The 20232-nt window shown below is 40.3% G+C and overlaps 1 protein-coding gene across 5 annotated transcripts in view; it reads left to right on the forward strand.

The window, feature by feature from the left end:
• The first annotated feature begins 573 nt into the window (after positions 1-573).
• Positions 574-20232, forward strand: part of mllt3 (MLLT3 super elongation complex subunit) — a 208545-nt gene continuing 188886 nt past the window's right edge. For 3 of the 5 annotated variants that reach the window (XM_067983309.1, XM_067983308.1, XM_067983310.1), the window contains exons 1-2: positions 574-857; positions 1151-1334. In XM_067983309.1, the coding sequence (XP_067839410.1) occupies positions 846-857; positions 1151-1334 (196 nt within the window). In that variant the 5' untranslated portion in view covers positions 574-845. Of the gene's footprint in view, positions 858-1150; positions 1335-20232 lie in introns of those variants that run through there. The other 2 variants (XM_067983312.1, XM_067983311.1) reach the window with 2 other exon arrangements.

Below are 20232 nucleotides of genomic sequence, written 5' to 3' on the forward strand. Positions count from 1 at the left end.
ATCTCGATTTTCACCAGCTATATACACTTATTGTGTCACTGTTCGACAAATATAACCGACCACATGGCATGACTTTATCACAGATACCATACACACGTTTCTCTTCATATGGGTTTGCTGTGTATTGTATCATTCTCTATAAAATAATCATACATTCCCTTCACTGAGGATTTTTTTTCTTATCCCTGCCAAAAATAGTTTACAAGTCCTTTCTATTGTCAGTGAAACTTTATTTCCCCTTCTCGCTTTCCCTATCTCTACACTTTGCAGCTCTATCCTTCACAAGCAATAAAAAAAAGTATATACTTGTACGGTGCTTCTCACCGTCTGTACAAAAAAAAAGCGTGTGTGTTGGAGCATGTGTGTCTGTATTGTATATGTGCATTGCCCGAATTGGTGTGTATGTATAATGTGGTTTTTTTTTTTGGTCTCGGTGCATTTGTGCGTCGTCTCTCTCCCTCTCTGTCGGGTGATGTGATGTGGTAGAGAAGGTGCCGATAGTGCTGGCTGCTGGCAGTCTGGGCAGTGCTGTCAGCGTGTCTGTCTGTCTGTCTGTGTGTGTGAGAGAGAGAGAGAGAGAGCGCATGCTCGGGGGCGGCCGGACTCCCTCTCAGTCAGTAATAAGAGACAGAGACACACACACACCAATATATATATATATATATATATAGAGAGAGAGAGGGAGAGGGAGTGAGAGAGTGTACAATGTCCGCCATCGGCGGGGGCTCCGTCTGCACTCTCACACCAAACACCCACAGCAATTCTCCACTTTCCATGAACTCGCACTGAGGCCTGTCTCTCTCTCTCTCTCTCTACCCCCCCTCACCCTCTCCCTCCCTCCGAGGATGGCCGCCTCGGTAAGTAAACCAGCAGCTCGACAGCCCCGTGCTTCTCTCTCGCGTTGAGTGGCCGAAAGCTGACAGTATTTTTTCCCGGAGTTTTGTTGGCACATGCCTGAGGATTGCAATAACCAGCCATATTTCCATATGTACAGTACAGGGGGAGAGGAGAGGAGAGGGAGAGGAGAGGAGAGGGGGGCTGTGCGGCTGCGGGTGCTCGGAGCCTGGCGCCTTTCGCCGCTCCTGTCGCCGAGGCTTGTTTCTCCTTTTATTTTAATGCGCTCTTTTCTCTCTCTCTCTCTCTGTTTCAGTGTGCCGCTGTTCAGGTTAAACTGGAGCTAGGCCATCGGGCCCAGGTTCGGAAAAAACCCACGGTTGAAGGTTTCACCCATGACTGGATGGTCTTTGTCAGGGGTCCGGAGCACAGCAATATTCAGCACTTTGTGGAGAAAGTCGTCTTTCACTTACACGACAGCTTCCCCAGACCCAAGCGAGGTAAGGGAAGAGTGCAGGAACAAAACATGGAATTTTTTTTTTAAAAAAAGGTTGTGTTTTCTGTTTAGTTTTACCTTGCGGGTCGTAACCTTTTTGTATTCATTTTAAGCTCAGGTGTCTTGAAACAGTCCGTGGGGAATGGGGAGGTTACAAATTAGCAGCAAGGCAATTGCATTTGCAGTAAGTTTTAAATATTGCTATTTTGTATTGCTGGTGCGTTATTCAATGCATTGAGCGTCAAATCTCGGGTACCTAGAGCACCCTCACACTGAACTGGCAGCAATATTTAAAACAAACTTGTTCGGAGTTTACAAGTACTGATTTGTTGGTTGCACTGAGTTGAGAGTACATTGGTTATTGTATTTTATTCGGAAGATTGCATGTGTTTTGAGGTGGTGGCAGAAAGTGTCTGTTACTTTACGCGTTTGCTGTCGGTTTGTTCTGTGAATCTGCTTTTATTAGACAACCTGGGACTATAACTGGGCATTTTCTGTAAATCTGAGCGAATTATTTTAGTTACGTATTTTTAAAATAATTGCAGACAATGGCACATGTATAGTTTGCATTTGGTTTGTCAGCTTTATACTATCAGAAACACCCACTTGCGGTTGGAAACTTTAGTTAAAATCGTACGAAGTGCGGTAATGGCAAACAAATACAAGCGCGAAAGGAAGCATTGCATTTTAATGCACTTCACTTGTCTGCAAAACCTAACTTCTCCAATCAAAGGTTATTGATGTGGATGTAAAATACTGGAAATACCCAGCAGGTCCCTCAGTATCTGAAAAGGCAGGTTAAAGTTTTTGAATATAGCCCCTTGTCAGACTCGAACTGTTCGCATCGTAAAGTGTCAGTTTACGCATCAAGCTTGCTGGTGATGGGCGATGACAGGAAAGTTCCGGAATGCATCCAGAGCTTGGTAGACTTTACCATTTATTTATAATTTCAAGGCTTACGATGCACCTTTGCACCACTGCAATGATGACTGGGCTGGGCTGGTCCCTGTTATGTAAAGTACTCTGAGCTGAGGTTGCTAGGTGAGCAGCTCAGACATAGGTTGATATAACGGTGTGCATTAAGGTTAATAGCAGCGTATAACCGATCCCGAGCTGGTTTAATTCGTGCAATTGCCTGTGTGAGAGACAGTCTGCCGGAGAGTGTCCGAGAACTGTTTTCAAACTGGCGCATTTCCTCTTTTTCCCGGCGTTTGGTTTTGTCAAGAAGCGCCCGGTGCCGCTGTGTTAGAATGGGACGGGGACTGGGTTTACTGGGAGTAGGTAGGGCGGCGGGCGGAGCCGCCCATCAGGAATAGGAACCATCATCATCACATCATCGTTTTTAAAAATGCCACAAAGCAGCATTTTAACACGCTCCCTCAGATCAGCCATCAGAAGTCCGTGCACCTTTTGGGCGGTGAAAGAGCACGAGAGTATCTTCCTATTCAAATCCTGCAGTATCTCCTTCTGAATCCAGGCTGATCCTGTTAATTTTATTTTACAATTGCCATTTAAAGCCCACTTTCGCAACCGTTGGCTAGTACGCTATTTTTGGTGACCCCACAACGTGATCGTCGAAAAGAGAAATATTACCGTTTTACAGTTTTTTTTGTATAAGTTCATATCAATCTTAAGAAAATGAAAGTGTCATGCCTTCCCTTTAAAATCCCGTACTTTATTAAAGTAACTTGTTTACTTGTTGGTTTAACTTGATTTCAGTGTATGACGAGGAAAATGACATTTCAAGAATTTTAACTTTAACCTGAAGTTTCGTGCTTATTAAGATTTTTGCATTGAAAGGGGATGGGTATATAAACTGTTGGAGCTCGGTCGAATCATTATTGTAAGTCGACAATAGCATGCTCTCGATTCTGATAACCACTTGACTCATTGTTTAGGCAGAATCACATGCTTCTCAATTCATACATACACACTTTTATAATGGAAAGAAGAATTGTACAGGTTCAAGGCATCATAGAAAGATCAGAGGGCCTGTGATATTCATTCATTCATTCACCCATCCATTTATGAAATGTGGTACTCAAGATCCCATGTTAGTTAAATTAGATTGTAGCCATGCTTTATTAATTATCAATTGATTCTGAAGCCCTTGGAGGAATACAATAGCACAGTAAATCTGAGACGGATAGGTCTATACTCACTCTTGTTTGTTATGGTAACTTAACTCCTTACTTTTGAACTTGTGTCAAAGGACCTCTGTTGGTGTTTGTTCCTGTATTGTATACCTTGATAAATAACACCTGATATAATTTTGTCATGTAATGTCAGCCGAGCTGCTGATATGGACCTATAAAATTGAAAGTGACAAAAACAATTTGTAAGTTAGCTAATTACAAATGCAATTTGTTATAGTAGGTTTTCAGAAATAAACATCTGTAGGTGGCTGGCTTTACAACAACTTGCATTTGTATAATACTTTTAATAGGCCCAAAGCACTTCACATATCAGAGACTAAATCATGCAGTAGTAGGAGAGTTGGCTGAAAACATGGTGAAAAAGGTAGGTTTTGAGAAGGTTTTTAAAGGTAAGGTGAGGTAGGAAGTGGTAAGACAAATGGGTTTGGGGAGGGAGCTCCAAGGCAGCTGGAGTGGGGAAAACATAGGAATACATGGCTGGACGGGTTAGGGTATGGTAGGGACATAAGTTGCAGAGGTAGGGTGGGGTACAGTCCTGAAGGGATTTGTAGAGGAGGATAAGGATTTTTGAATCTAGTGAATTACGAGATGAAGAGTGAATGAAGTTTGACAAACATGGGAGTGATGGGTGCGCAGGACTTAACAAGGATGGTTGAGTTTTGCACCAGTTCAAGTTTGTGTCGGGAAGGTGTTTGAGTAGTTGAGTCTTCAGGTAACAAAAGCATACATATGGATTTCATTGGTGGGGGTGAGTAGGAGCAGAGGTGGAAATATGGGATTTTGTTTAGAAAAATATAATTCTTTATGGGTGAGTAGAATATGATTTAGTCCATTCTTTTTTCTTCCCCTTGGAGCCTTTGCTATTCAGAAAATCAGTTTGAAAGTTAGTACAAGGAGAATTTAAAATACTTAGTTTTATTGACTGGTGCAAAACTAAAACAGATTTTGACCCTGCTACCTGAGTGACAACAATTGAGCTGTTATGACATCAATGTGGCACAAGAACTTTTAAGATCTTTCAAAATGTGTAATCTCTTGTGCTATCAAAATTATCATATGCATTGTAAATCTTCGTTACATCAATTGTATATGTGCTGTCTGTCACTGTCATGCCAATTTTCTTTTTAAAGCATTTTTCCTTCCTAGCTGGCTTAAGTATTTTCTCTCCCTCTAACAGATTAATTTGTTACTTCACCAGTCATTTTCTCCTCAATCACATTCCGGCAAAAAAAAAATCAACACAGCTAGCATCCTACTATATACCTTGTGTTAAAAAAATATATGTAACAAACCCCACCCCACATTTTGGCTTCAACAATTTTTATGTGACTGAGTCTGGACACCTCCCTTCTCTTTCGTCTGACCCCCCCCCCCCCCCCCCAACTCTCCATACTTAGTCATCTGCAACTCTGAAAGTCCAAACTAAACAAATCGGGCAGACAAAAGTCTGTTTCTGACTCAATCCTGACAATCACATAGTTGGGGCTCCAATATTTGTACAAGGAAACCTGCTTCTTTTTCATATAAATGACCACAATATGTGAACAAGTTTCTGTTGTAATTGAAGAAACTCCTGATTTTCTTAATTTTAACAGAATTATGAAGAGGGAAATGGAGGGCCGTACGGCCTACTCCTCCTAGTTTTTATGTTCTTGGGCAGGCATTGACTAACATTCTAACTCCATTCCTGTAATGGATTATTTATGTGGTATTGCAGACTTTGGTTCTTAAAAGTATTTGCAACCAAGTAAAAGCTGTAGGTTTTCTGTAGTGCCTGCTAACAGTGCTCTCTGGAGATCTGAGTTTTTTTTTTGTGTGTGTTTCTGTGTTCTTGATCCTTGAATAATTGAGTAAAATTATCAATTTTTAGATCTGAATCAGGAGGGTCTTTTAAAATGCGATTTTATATTGATGATTGTGTAGAGGTGGTAGTTTTGGCAGGCTTAAGAATATTTAAAACACAAATTGAAAAATGCCAGAAACACACAGCAGGTCAGTCTATATTTGTGGAGAGAACAAATGAGTTAATGTTTCAGGTGCAGAAACTTTGTCAGTGTTCTGATGAAGGGTCGACAGTTAAAATGTTAACCAAAGATGCTGACCGATTTGCTGAGTGCTTCCAGCATTTTCTGTTTTTGTTCTAGATATTCGGCGTCTGCAGTTTTGCCTTTTTTGTTTAATAAGAGTATTTAGTTGGGTTTGAAGCAAGGCTGGAGGTGCACAATGTATTAATGTTTACAACAACAAACACATTTTTGAATTGGCAAGAGAAGGATGACCCTTTTTTATGTGCAGATTAAGGAGCTCTTCTATAAATGCCAAGAAAACTTAGATTTCACCAGACTCCATAAGCAATGTATGTTTGTGCTAATTGTAATGAGGAATGCCAGTGTTGTAGATGGAACATTTTCTCTTTTTGGGCACTCCATGTTGGCATCAAGTCTACTCAGATTAAACATATTTTCCTAAATGCAGAGTAAATAATTCTCTGTGCAGCACTGAGATTCTTCAGCTTCCCACACCAGCCATGCTATATCAATTTGAGACTGCTGAAACTTGGTAGAGGCCTGTTGCAACCAACCTTTCTCTAGTTAAGCAAAGATGCTAGAGGTGCAAGGATTTGTGATGGTGCCCTGCTACCCAATTCGCTCTAAGCAGCAGCATCTGATCAGCAGAGATTGGGGTATATATTACTGTGTGTTTTTGAATGAAGTTATACATTTTTAAAATTTTTCATTGATTTATAATGGCAATTTAGTAAAATAATCTGACTTTACACACACAGAAAAATATCCCCAAGTTCCTTTCACAAATGATCCTGTTCAGAACTGTCCCTTTGTCTTGTTTCTAAAACTCAGATGGAGACTTACGAGATGTCTTTTGTATATGTTGTTTGAGTTTAATTAAATGGCTTTGATTTGTAAACGAGGCATTTACAGTAGCCCCCTGATGAAACTTTTTTTTATATTTAGGTCGCATAAAGCAGTGCAGTCAGCTGAGAAGGATATTGGATACCTTGCAAATTGGGCTTGATAATTGGCATGTTCACACTGAGACTCGAAGTAATATCTTAAATGGGGTACCAACAAGCAACAGACTACCCTCAGACTAATATGTGCCCAAGCAAACCTGGCTAGGCAAGTGATTGGGCATTTTGATAAATTTGATAGCCAGTCCTATAGTGTACTGTGTGGGGGTTGAGGAAGCTATGTATGCCATTCCTCCTGTAAAGTTGTCAAAATATTTTCCTAAATGCTTATTATATTGAAAAGAAAAATGATGGCTAGTGTTAATAAAATGTAATCTTTACCTCCCTCCCCATAGCCTAAAAATGAACAAACTAGAGAACACTCTGTTCTTTCTTCCTGCCAAACCTTCTGCTCTGATTTAATTCAGGATTTTGCCTCATTTCTTGAAAGCTTGCATCAAGAGTTGAGGTTCACTGCACTAGATGGCAGTCTATTCCACAGTTGAAGGCTTTGCATATTAATTTACATTAAATGTTTTGCCTAGATGTGATATTTATCTTTATTTACATCATTAGGTGATTCCTGAATCAGTCAAACTTTAATTTTAAAATGATTAAATTAATTTAAATTAAACATTCCAAAAACTGGAGCAACAAAGTTCTAGTGGATACAATTTTATGGCAAATCTTCAAATCACTTAGAAGTGCAATTGTGGGGTGGAAAAAGAAGACGGTGTGTATTTGTTTTCAAAAGAAGCTTTAAATATTACCTCTCCACCATGTCTTCTCTTTCCCCGCCCCCCCCCCCCCAACACATTTTTAAATTGAGAATTTCACTTATGAAGGAATTTACATGTTTTTCTCGGGTGTTTCTGCTATTTTTTGCTGGAAGGGAGGAAGGTGCATACTTTGTTTTCATTTTGGTGTTTCATGTTAAAAGATGAATATTTATTAACCTATTAATGTCTGCTCTCTGCAAGGGAGTGCTATTTGTCCCAGTAAATAGTAGTCTCCATGGATCTGCTGCCGACTAGCTGCCATTCATGTAAGCAATAATTGGCACCCAGGAGCAGGAACTGTACAGATCCCTTGCTTTGATGGCCTGGCAGGGGACAGAGCCATCTGTAAGTCTTCTGGTGAGGGACCCGGGTCTCCGAAAAGAACTTCGGGAACATGCATAAATGATGACTTATTTTGCATTTATCGTGAGGGAAGACTCTCCACTGGAATCCTTCTATGCTACAATTATTTCTATTTTAAGGGAAGTTGACTTTGTAGAGTTTCTGTATTTCAATGAAAAGGTGAAGTTTTGGAGGCTTGGGATATAATCCAAGGCATTTGTATGTGCAACATTCTTATTTAAATGTGTTGCCTTTAAAGATGCAGCACCCAAAGGATATGGGAGAGATACAAGGCTGGAGTAAGTTGTTGTAGTAGTAATAGACTGTGAGAGGTTTTTAAGACGAGGATGAGAAGTTTAAATTTATTCCCGTGTATGTTGGTGAGGATGGAGGTGATGGGTAAGTAAGATATGGTGAAGGACAGGTTATGGGGGCTCTATTTCAGATAAATTGGAATTCGTGGAGGATGGGAGGCCAAAAAAGAGGGCATTGGAATAATCCAGTCTAGAGATGACAAAGGTTTTGGGGGTGAAAGTTAGCCAGCAGGCACTCTTTCTGATAGGATGTGGAGTTTGAAGCTCAGGTCTGTCAAATGGTTTGTTAAGGTCTTAGATGGTCCGGTTCAGCCTGAGATACTGCCCAGGGAGGGAAATGAAATCTGTTTCAAGCGGGCAAATATTCTGGTGAGGGCCAAAAGCGATGCTGTAGTTCTTCTGATATTAAGATGGAGGAAGTCTTGCCTAATCCATGATTTGATGTTGGGAGAGGCAGTCTGACAATGTAGAGGTGGTCATGGGGTGCAGAGGTAGTTGGATGTTATCGGTCGGAATATGAAAATTGACCCCGTGCTGGCAGATGATACCAAGGAGCAGTATGTCGATAAAGAGAAAGTAAAGGGGGCGCAGGGTAGATCCTTTGGGGACTCTATAGGTGACCATGTAGAAGTGGGAAGAGAAGCCATGGCTGAAGATGTACTGACCTTGAGTATGGATAGAGTGGAAACGCACAATGATAGTCCCTTTTGAGCTTGTCAGTGGAGAAGGATGGACTAGTCCATCATATCAAACACTGCAGAGACGTTGAGCAGTACAAGGAGGAATAGTGCACCATAATCATGAGGATTTTGTTTGTGACATTGGTTAGGGCCATCTCGGTGCTGTGGGTGTGGAAAAGGTAGAACTGGAGAGATTCAGAGTTTTGAGAGATGGGCACAGAAGTGGGAGATGATACGTTTGAGAACCTTGGAGAGGAAAGCAATGTTAGTGTTGGGGTGGTAGTTGGAGAGGACAGATTAGTCGAGGCTGGGTTTTCGGTTTTTATGAGGCAGGTGGGTGATGACCAGGTTTTAAAAGGGAAGTAGGATGGTGCCTGCAGAAGGAAAATCACTAACATTGTAAGCTAGCAGGGGAGCCAGGAGTTGAAGTTGAGTTTGGAAGGGATCACAAGGCAAGGAGGTAGGTCTCATGAGGGAGATTCGTGAGGAAAGGGCATGTGGAGGGGGAGAAACTGAAATGTGTGGATTGGGGCTAGAGTAGTTGGGTGGGTGAGGAATGGAAGGCATGATGGCGGTGGAGACTGTTTCTGTGGATAGTGTCAATCTTAGACTAAGAACGCTGCCTTTTACACTTTGCATTAGGGGTGCAGGTGAAAGCCTGGTACTAACGTGACATTGTTGAGCCTGATCTGGCGATGACCAGACTTCGGAAGTGTGCTAGTTATGCCGAAGTTTATGGCTATCTGATTTGATGGATTGAAGATGGGAACTGTCCTGGGTGGGGGTGGAAGGAAAGTGGTCAGTGATTTTAGAGGGAATGAGGGTGTCGAGTGCTGAGATGAAGTTGACAACAGGTTTAGGCTTGGCTGGAATACCTCCCAAGTTAAATCTCCTGTTGACATTCTTTGCCTTGGCTCACAGATTAAGAATCTTTGCCTTGGCCTCCATCGTCCAGCTGGGTGGGACTGCACTCGCCTGGTTCCATTCTTATCTATCCAGTCGTAGCCAGAGAATCACCTGCAATGACTTCTCTTCCTGTTCCTGCACTGTTACCTCTAGGGTCCCTCAAGAATCTATCTTAAGCCCCCTCTTATTTCTCATCTACATGCTGTCCCTCGGCGACAACATCCGAAAATGTGACATCAGGTTCCGCATGTATGCCGACGACACCCAGCTCTACCCTAGCTCTAACTCACCACCACCTCTCTCGACCCCCCCCCCACCTCCTCTGCCTCTGATTTGTCACACTGCATGTCTGACATCCAGGACTGGATGAGCAAAAGTTTCCTCCAACTCAATTTGAGAAGACCACAAACTCCGTTCCCGAGCCAACGACTCCCTCTCCCTGGCCACTGTCTGAGGCTGAACCAGACCGTTTGCAACTGTGGCTTTCTATTTGACCCTGAGATGAGATTCCGACCACATATCCGCTCCATCACCAAGACTGCCTACTTCCACTCTGTAACATCGCCTGTCTCCGGCCCTGCCTCAACTTATCTGCTGAAACTGTCATCCGTTTTTTTTATTCGTTCATGGGATGTGGGCGTCGTTGGCGAGGCCGGCGTTTATTGCCCATCCCTAATTGCCCTCGAGAAGGTGGTGGTGAGCCGCCTTCTTGAACCGCTGCAGTCCGTGTGGTGAAGGTTCTCCCACAGTGCTGTTAGGAAGGGAGTTCCAGGATTTTGACCCAGTGATGATGAAGGAACGGCGATATGTTTCCAAGTCGGGATGGTGTGTGACTTGGAGGGGAACGTGCAGGTGGTGGTGTTCCCATGTACCCGCTGCTCTTGTCCTTCGAAGTGGTAGAAATTGCGGGTTTGGGAGGTCCATGCATTTGTTACCTCTAGATTTGACTCTTTCAATGCTCTGCTGGCTGGCCTTCCGTCTTCTACCCTCCGTAAACTTGAGCTCATCCAAAACTTTGCTGCTCTTATCCTAACTCGTACCAAATCCTATTCCCCCAACACCTCTGTGTTCGCTGACCTACATTAGCTCCCGGTCCGGGAACGCCTCGCTTTTAAAATTCTCAATCTTGTTTGCAAATCCCTCCATGGCCTCGCCCCTCTCCTTCTTAGCAACCTCCTGTAGCCCTACAACCCTCCGAGATCTCTGTGCTCCTTTAATTCTTGCATATTGCTCATCCCCAATTTTAATCGTGTCACTATTGGCAGCTCCAGCTGCCTCGGCCCTGACCTCTGGAATTCCCTCCCGAAACTTCTCTACCTCTCCTCCTTTTTATAAGATGCTCCTTAAAACCTACCTCATTGACCAAGTTTTTGGTCACCTGGCCTAATATCTCCTTATGTAGTTTGGTGTCAAATTTTGTTTGATAACGCTCCTGTGAAGTGCCTTGGGACGTTTTACTAAGTTAAAGGTGCTGTATAAATGCAAGTTGTTGTTGGCTCACAGATGGAGAATAGTAACTATGGTGAAGTATTAGAGGGTTGCCACTATTGTGCAATCATACCCAACAAGAATCAACACCTTCAGAAGGAGGAAGAAAACTGGAAAGATAATCCTTCAGAATCTGCAGCTTTGGGACATCTGATACCTTCTAATCTTATCTGACATGGTCCCACAAAAAAATAGACTGTGCTTATGAAGATTTTAGGATTCCTGGTTTGGAAAATTCAAGGCCATTATTTGTCTTCCTATGTAGGATGTTAATAACTTAGTAAACGGTATAGTAAAGGCAAATCTAGAACGCTATTTGAAATTAAACTAGGACAAAGGGGCCCAAGTTCAAGTTAGTGAAAGGCAAATTTAAGACTGTCGGGATCTTTTTTACACTGATCTTCCACTGAATGAACTTCCAGGGAGGGTAGTGGAGGTTTAAAAACTCTGGAATCTTTAAGAAACTGAAGCTGTAATGTGAGTGGGGGGAAAAGGTAATTTCTTTCTGGACGATGCGTTTACTTGTCAAACAAGGTTTGAGTATTTTTTCCCTCGAATTCTGTAATTCGTCAAAACATGTAATGAAGCTGAGTGGAGTTATGCAAAATCTAACAGTAATGTATGTACAAGAGATTTCATGAAGAATTGTATATGATTCGATAAAATGAAAAGTGAACAAAATACCTCACTGTATTTAAGGGAATATACTCCAGAGTAATGCCGTACAATGGCCTTGTCCTCATTTGTGGGAAAAATATTTTATGACTCCTTGTTAGTCATCACGCTGTTATCCTGGCAACAAAGCTTTCAATTATAATAGTGCTTTACTGCATGAAATTGTCAGTCTTTGACCGTTCCAAAGATGGGCATGAAGGATAACCTTGTATTACTTGATGGGACCCTCGCTTCTGAATTAGAAGGTTGTGGGTTCGAATCCAACTCTAAGACCTGTACGTAACCTAGACTGATACTGAAGTGCAGACTGAGGGAGCACTGTATTGTCATAGCTACCATCTTTTGGATGGGATGTGAAATTGAGGTCTTATCTGCCTGTGCAAATTGATGTAAAAGGTCCTGTGGCACTATTTGAAGAATGAGGAGTTCTTCTGGTGTCCAGGCCAACATTTCTTCCTCAGCAATACCATCAAAACAGACTAACTGGTTATTCATCTCATAGTTGTGGAATTGTGCTGTGTGTAAATTGGCTGCTGTGTTTGCCTATATAACAATAGTGACTACACCTCAAAAGTAATCCATTGGCTGTGAAGCACTGAAGGATATTCTAAGGTAATGAAAGGTGCTATTAAAAATGCATTTTTTTTTCTCAGCTGGCCCCTTTAATTCTTTTTCTCTCTTTCCCCCCCCCCCCCTACCCCCACCATTGTACTCATTATTGCTGCTCCCTTTTCTCTGCTTTTGAGCATTGTACTTGCTCTCATGCCATCACTTCTTCTCCTTGTGTGTCTCTCCTCACAATTGTGTGTCAACACCACACAATTCTCCACTCAAGGTGGTGGACTGTTGAGTGCTGATGCCAGGGGGAAGGGAAGAAATTTTAAGTGTGTGCACCAAAGATGGCACCATAAATAGGGAGACTAGCCACTGAATGCCAAGTTTAATTTTTTTTAAAAGTGAAAAACGGTACCAAAGTTCATTGTAAGAGTTTATCCTGGAGCATTCCTTTCAATTACATAGAGCACAAACTGATTTCAAGCGACGTTGGTTTGTATTTTGTTAAAAAACTCTGGTAATTCAATGTAGATCTCATTTCATTTGAACTCCAAATAAAATGGTTTATTTGATGTGTAAACAAAACAGTTGTTCCAAAGCAAAAATACCATAAGAATAGCAATTTGAATTGATTTGTTGGGAGTGTAAAATGCAACTATCTGTTAGCCTGGGCAGGAAATGTGTATGACTGCTCGTTTCTCATCCTTTTTCTTGTCTTCCCCCACCCCCCCCCCCCCCCCCCCCCCCCAAAAAAAAATCTACATGTTGAGTTGAAAACTAATTGACTTGGGCAGCAGAAAAAAAGATTGTCCTATTAAAATACTGTGCATACTCATTCCAGTAGTCCATATTTGACTGGAACTTTTGAATGGCACTTGAAATAACATCTGATAGACTAATTCTTAGGTGAAGCAATAATTGTAATTCTCTACAATTCGACAGGAAAAGTTTGAATTAAAATGAAAGATTCTTCTTCTGTTAGTGTTAAAATGGAGTATTAATATCGTGATGGAAAGTAATTACTGGCTGTCAAACAAGATTTGCTTAAAACTAGTCCCCTGAGAAATATCAACAGAAAATGCTGGAGAAGCTCAGCAAGTCAGGCAGCATCTTCAACCTGAAACGTTAACTCTGTTTCTTTCTCCACAGGTGCTGCCTGACTTGCTGAGCTTCTCCAGCATTTTCCGTTTTTATTTCAGATTTCCAGCAGCTGCAATATTTTGCTTTTGATCTCCTGTGAAATATGTTTGAATACACTTTAATAAGTCTTTTTCTTTTTACATCAATGTTGTTAGTAATTTTCAGTCTCTTAAACCAGTGATATAAATCATTTTAGATATAAATTATGAATTCTACAGAAATTGGATTGTACACTTCAGAGGAAGAAGGGAATTTTTTAGTCATTACAGTATTTGGTTAACAAGGGATGTATGGTTGCCTTAAATGAAATCTTAACTTTTTGGCATGAGCTGCAAAAAGTCCACAATGGAGTCTGTGTATGAAACCACAGAATGAAAGTCTTTTGACCTGTTAATAATGTTTAAAGACTCTGTGCATACATTGGATCCCCAGTTAGTCCACTTCAGGGTGCTTTAATCTTTGCACATCCTACTTCAGATGTAGTTTTGCTTTTGGACAAATTTAAGTCTTTAAAAGACTAAGAACAAAATTTGCTTGTAAGAATTGATTTTAATTTTGTTTTTTCTGCAACAAACAAGTTTGCATTTTTAGGATTTTTTTTCTGTAGAATGTCTTAATTGTTATTTCAGTAAATAGTCACGATTGAACAAAAACTGCAAGAGCACGTTTGGCACTGCAAGGGTTAAAAATTTCTTTTGACCTACTATATTCTGCCTGTCACCGTTTCTACTCTTTAAAAAAAATTCTCTGACACAATGACAGGATATAGTTGCACAAAGAATTTTAACCATTAGAATGCCAAATGTCCTCTACAGTATTAGCTTCCCATCCTGAAAGTATTTTCTGGTGCTCCAAATTACTGCAACATAATCCTATTATCAGTTTAATTTTAAGATTATGAAAAATGGAAATCTGATCAAGTGCTTGCAACATTGGTCCATAACTACATGAATGGTAAACACTGTAAATTCTGTGTATAAATTGGATTTCTGAAGTGTTTTCCCCCCCCCACCCCCTGCAATTTAAGTTGCTATGTGCATACCCAAATGTACAGGCTTTCCAGTTTTCTTCTTGGTGATGCAGCTTCAAAAAGCAAATGGGATTTGTATTGGTCAGCATTTGTGCAGCCTCATTTTAATTCCCCCTCTTCCCTCCCCCCCCCCCCCCCCCCCACCAACAATAACCAGTTTAGATAAGACTATAAACACATACTGGTTTACTTGAAATTACATGGGGACAAGCTCACCTAAATGGTTGAAATAATGCAAAATACTAATAGTTTTGTTGTACTGAGCATTTTGTAATGCAAATCTTTAAACTTGTCCACATCTCGCTGACACCAGTTTTTTTTTAAATAGCTTGTGACCTAAATTTGTTTGTTTTAAACTTGAGATTTCTGGCCAAGGTATTTCATTATTTAGTGTACAGTTTGTGTATGAGCTGTAATTTTGTTATGGAATGCAAATTTCCTTTTATGATTTTCATTTTTCATTACTCGAGCAGAATTAGTTGGCAGCTTCCACAAAGTTAGTAATATTGTGATTAGCTTCAAATAGTCACGTTATCTCTCCTCGGCAGAGGGTGAAAGGGCCTCAAAAAGCTTTTTTAGAAAAGATTCTCCAGTATAATTTGGTTTATCTCAAAGTTTGTTTTTTGTATATTTTGAGTGGGGTGACTTTTGCTGTTAGTTTTAAATTGCTTTATGAATTAGGAATGAGTATTTATTTATATTTTGGCACTTGTGCAATGCACAATTGTACACTAGACATAAGTGCTAATCCTTCAAATCTTCTAGTAGATTTATGCCTATCCTTGAATCCTAAAGTATACTCATTTGAGGAAGCATTTATCTTTGAATCTCACAAAAACATGTCAAAAGAATTGGTATGCCCAGGGTAACATGTTGAGGAAAGAGCTCACCAATTGCTTTGAACCTCAAGGCAAGCCTAGAAATCAAAGAGAATCCAAGAATTTGGCAGTAATTGTTTTATGACTTGCTAGAAATCATACCTAACTTCTATAGGTAGAGCACAAAGGATGGCTTTGAAGTGACAGGTTGGTGCTGCTAGTAAGAAACAAAAAAGAAGAAATGGGAGAGCCAAGGGAGCTGGAGAGAATGTGTAAACAGGAACTGCACCATAAATGCAAATTCTTATATGGTTTTCTCAATGAAAGGACTTCTCAGGAAGTAGTTTATTGAAGCATAGTTAATAAGCCCGTCTGCTGCTGGGTCACTTCCTCCTTAAATTGTGAGCTGTTGCAGATTACTTATTCTTTTACCATTTCTATCCTGCTTGTAGGACAGTGAACATCTGGAGTACAAAAGTCATAACTCATTGACTTAAGATTTAACAGTGACAAAATAATCCAAAATGGTTTCTGGTTGTATATGAATACTGATATTTGGAAGCTGCAGTGAGCTTGAAGTATCATTTTCCTTGATTTGCATTTTAAATAGCTGAATGCTGTGGTGGGAACTGGAACATTTGTGGCATGTTATAACTGCAGAAATACGTTTCTTGCAACCTCGTTGTTGGATGTAATCCAGATAACTGTCTGTTAGCTATTTGTACCATTGTCCTTCAAGACTTTTTGGCTTGCAAGCTAACCTTTTTAAGGTGTTTTTGTCTTGTTTAAGGTCATAAAACGCTGAAGAAATATGGAGTTGTAGTTGATCCATTGTTAGATCAACCCCAATTTCCCAAATAACTGTCTGGTTGCGGTTGTCAGTTGTGTTTCTACAGTGGTAGTTTCAGGACCTGAATTGTCCTGTGGGCTGAGGCTCATTCTGTCAGCAGAAAACCCTGCATGTGCATGCACTGCCCTATCCCCAGAGGTTATTTTTTAATCTTGATGAGCCTGAGTGCCAGTGCATGCATTCTCATAACATGAAAATTACATTGCTAAGTTTATTAAGTGCCTCGAGAGCCTGAGCACTTGTATTTTAAAAAAAAACTCTAATTCAAACAAGAATGAAGTTTCTCTCCACCACGTGAGCAGCCCAATTGGTGTGAGATTGCCTCTTGGAAGAGGGTGGGGGGTAGAGAAACCTGCAATGCTTGGCTTTAGTGCTCTCGAGAATCAGATTGCAATCTGAATTCCGAGTTACACTGCTACTTTTGTGTTTTATTTTTAAAAAACTACTTTTATATCATTGCAAAATATGCAGTCTTAGGTTACCTATTTTTGGTCAACCATTGCCTCATCCACATCCTAAGCTGCACAGTAAATTTCACTCACTATCACAATGTGGGATGTTCATTATCCCATTTCACTGTATAATATGAATGTACTCTTACCCCAATGTGCTCTAACCAAGAACAATCCCAACTTTAAAAAAAAGTTTCCCGAGTAAATAACACAAAAGGTCAACCTATAACTGCTTCTAGGTAATGTTTCATATCCATGAGCAACTATTTCAACGTAACACTATTGTTCATTTTGAGTTCAAAAATAGTTTTAAATACACTTTTACCAGTTGGGTTCAAATGAAAGGAATATTGTACCTACTGTTACGATTGTATGATTTCCTTTGCTGTTGGTTCCCACACTTGTTTGTTTGTGTTTACTGCTTTGCGCACCAAAGTACAACAAATGGAAGTCTATTTTTAAATGGCATTTGTCAGACAGAAGGGGGAATGTTTTTTTTAAGTTGTTGAACATAAGTGCAAACAGTGCAACTTGTTAATGTGCAACTTTTAACAATTTTTCTTTTAGCACTTTTAAGTTATTGTTTTGCTTCGACCCCAGTGGTCTGATTTTCAGCTAGTCTTTAGACACGTCTGATTATTCAAAATACCGATCTTGCTGGCATACTTTTTCAAACCAAATGGGAAGTAACAAATTGTCAACTACAAAGGACCTGCAGTTTTTTTTCTCTCCTTAAACTCTATGATCTTTACAACTCCAATTGGGGGTGGTGGTCCTGTTTGTTTTTACACATAAGCAGATGAATACACTGAAACCTCGTTAAAGCAGTGAACAGACTCAATTTAGACAGGTGTTCTTGTTTTAAGAGAGACTACCTGTGTAGAAGTGACCTTAGAAGAATGGTGCTAGATCTAGTACTGCCTGATTACTTTTGTCATTTTTTTTCCCCCTTATGGGAATATGATTTTATTTCTCCCTCAATTTCTACTCTCTTGAAGATGATTTTTTTTTTTTGGGAGGGACATGTTCCAAGGATGCCAGCAACTTCTAGTACTTCACCCAAGAACTCATCACATATGAGCCTAAATGGTGAGCATCGGCATGATATTCAACTGTGAAGACCATCACAGCCAATCCTGATCCTGTCCTTACACAACAATCTTGTCATAATCATATGCCTGTCTATATACATTACTGGGCACAGATGTTTTACTCTCCTGGACATGCATTTTGAATGAAACAACTTCGAGGAAACCATAGGTCCTGTGCTGTAAGATTCTATTTTTTTTTTGTTTTCATATAATCATAAACTACTTTTGGATTATGCTCACTGTTAAGACTTATAATGCGTTGTGACTTTGATACTCTATGCTTCGTCTGCATTTTCATTCTTTTCAGTGGGGTATGGATAGCAACCGAACAGCAAGTCTTGTATCTTTCTTCCGCTTTCCTCATTACCCCAAGGACATTGAGTCCAGTTCTCGAGCCTCAACTGCTGTTCAACTCTGCACAAACCAGAGACTTGCTAATCTGCATGGATTGTTGCTAAACCCAGCTTTTACCCACTAGGCCATACTTATGTCATGTCTATCCTCAATGTAGATGCTTTCTCTTGATGAGAAAGCTAAATTAAAAAAAAGATTGGCAAGGTTAAAACAGATTTGTCTTTAAAATTGCAATATTTTCAAATTTGTATTGATGTTCACTGAGGGGCAAACTAATTCTGAAAATGGTCCTTTCCAACTTTGACGATCTGTGACTTACCTTTGATACAAGATAGTAAAGATATTTTGTTCATCAATACAATTTATTGCACAATTAGAAGTGTGACATCCAGCTGTGTCCCGTGTTTTAAGATGTAAAAGGGCTCGGTGCATTGAAGGCTGTCCGTGGTTCGTAATTTGCAAGAGTCCGTTGTTTCAGAGTGCCTCTTGTATCTGTTACAATGCAAGTTATTTGCGACTGTCAATTTTTTTGCAAGTGTCCATTTTTTGGGAGTGTCCGTTTATAATGGAATCGAATGCTGGCCTTTATATTTAGAGGACTAGAATACAAGGGGGTAGAACTTATGCTACAGCTATACAAAACCCTGGTTAGACCACACCTGGAGTATTGTGTTCAGTTGTGGGCACTGCAACATAGGAAGGATTTATTGGCCTTGGAGGGAGTGCAGCGTCGATTTACTTGAATGATACCTGGACTCCAAGGGTTAAATTACGTGAAGAGATTACACAAACTAGGGTTGTATTCCCTGGAATTTAAAAGATTAAGGGGTGATTTGATTGAAGCTTAAGATATTAAGGAGAACTGATAGGGTAAATAGAGAGAAACTATTTTTGCTGGTTGAGGAGTCTAGGACGAGGGGACATAGCCTAAAAATTAGAGCCAGGACTTTCAGGAGTGAAGTAAGGAAACTCTTGTACACGCAAAGGATGATAGAAGTTTGGAACTTTTCTGCAAACGGAAGTTGATGCCAGCTCAATTGTTAATTTTAAATCTGAGATTGATGGATTTTTATTAGCCCCATATCCCTTAATATCTTTGGTTAAGGTGGGTATATGGAGTTAGGTCATGAATCAGCCAATCATCTCATTGAATGACAGAACAGGCTCGAGGGGCTAAATGGCCTACTCGTGTTCCTATGTTATATAGATTTCACTGTCGATTGAAACTATCCATATTCTTGCAGTGCATTCACACTACGCATTTAGCGTCAGCGTGAAGCAGGTTTGGATTTGCACCACCGCTAAACTTGGCTGTCAAGGCCTGATATATTTATAAGTTGCATGAAATTAGGTTGTCACTGATGTTCTGACTTGTGTATGTTTTTAAATAAAGTCACTCAAAGATTTCAGCTTTGTTGCTAAAATTGCCCACTTGACGTATTTTGGATCTTTCCCCACACAACCCGTGGATTTAACACCACGACAGAGAAGGTGTGCAATGGATTCAGTGACTGACTTCTAAAATTAATGCGTTTTCCCCTATGGCTCTGGTAATGTAATGTGATGTGGTACTGAGCCATAAAGGTTCCTGATTTGATCACTGATCTGTACTGAATTATCTGATTTTGGTGTAGTAATATATGACTAACATTCGTATAGCTAGAATAATTTCTTCCCCTCCTTAGCCCTGAGATACTTATCAGCCAGCCAGTTCCTGCTTCTCTTTGCACTCCATTGTAGAGTGCATTGTGTGGACATGAGAAGTCTCAAATTTACTTGTGACAAATGGATACTTGGTTTACATGCTGGAGAGCTAGTAGCACTAGTGGAACTGTACCCTCACATAAGTCAATGCCTTGAGAAGAGGAGAAACTGAGGAGGGAAATTAGCCCATGTAAGTAGACATTTAATTGGAGAAAAAGTCTTCATTTATAATTCTTTCACTGAAATAATTTAACCTAAAGCCCTCGATTAGTTAAAAGTGGGAGTTCTATTTCATCTATTTTGATAACTAAAATCTTTTCATTAATAGCAAAACAGAAAAAGCTGGAAACATGCAGTAAGTCGATCAGCATCAATTGAGAGAATAGGTAGTCTGTGGTTCAGATGCATGTCTTTTTTTCAGAAACCTTTTTTATTAATACCTCTTAGTTCTCTCTGTGCTGTTGTGGGAGCAGGAGTGGCGGGTGCAATTAGGGCTTCACTGCGTCTGGTTATAAAACAGCATATTGCTGGACGTATCACGAAAAATGCCAATGATATTTTTTGAAGTGAGTGGAATCTGAGCTGTTAAGGTTACAGGGT

Source organism: Heptranchias perlo, chromosome 4, assembly GCF_035084215.1.
Source record: "Heptranchias perlo isolate sHepPer1 chromosome 4, sHepPer1.hap1, whole genome shotgun sequence".
In the NCBI taxonomy this organism is placed as follows: Eukaryota; Metazoa; Chordata; class Chondrichthyes; order Hexanchiformes; family Hexanchidae; genus Heptranchias; species Heptranchias perlo.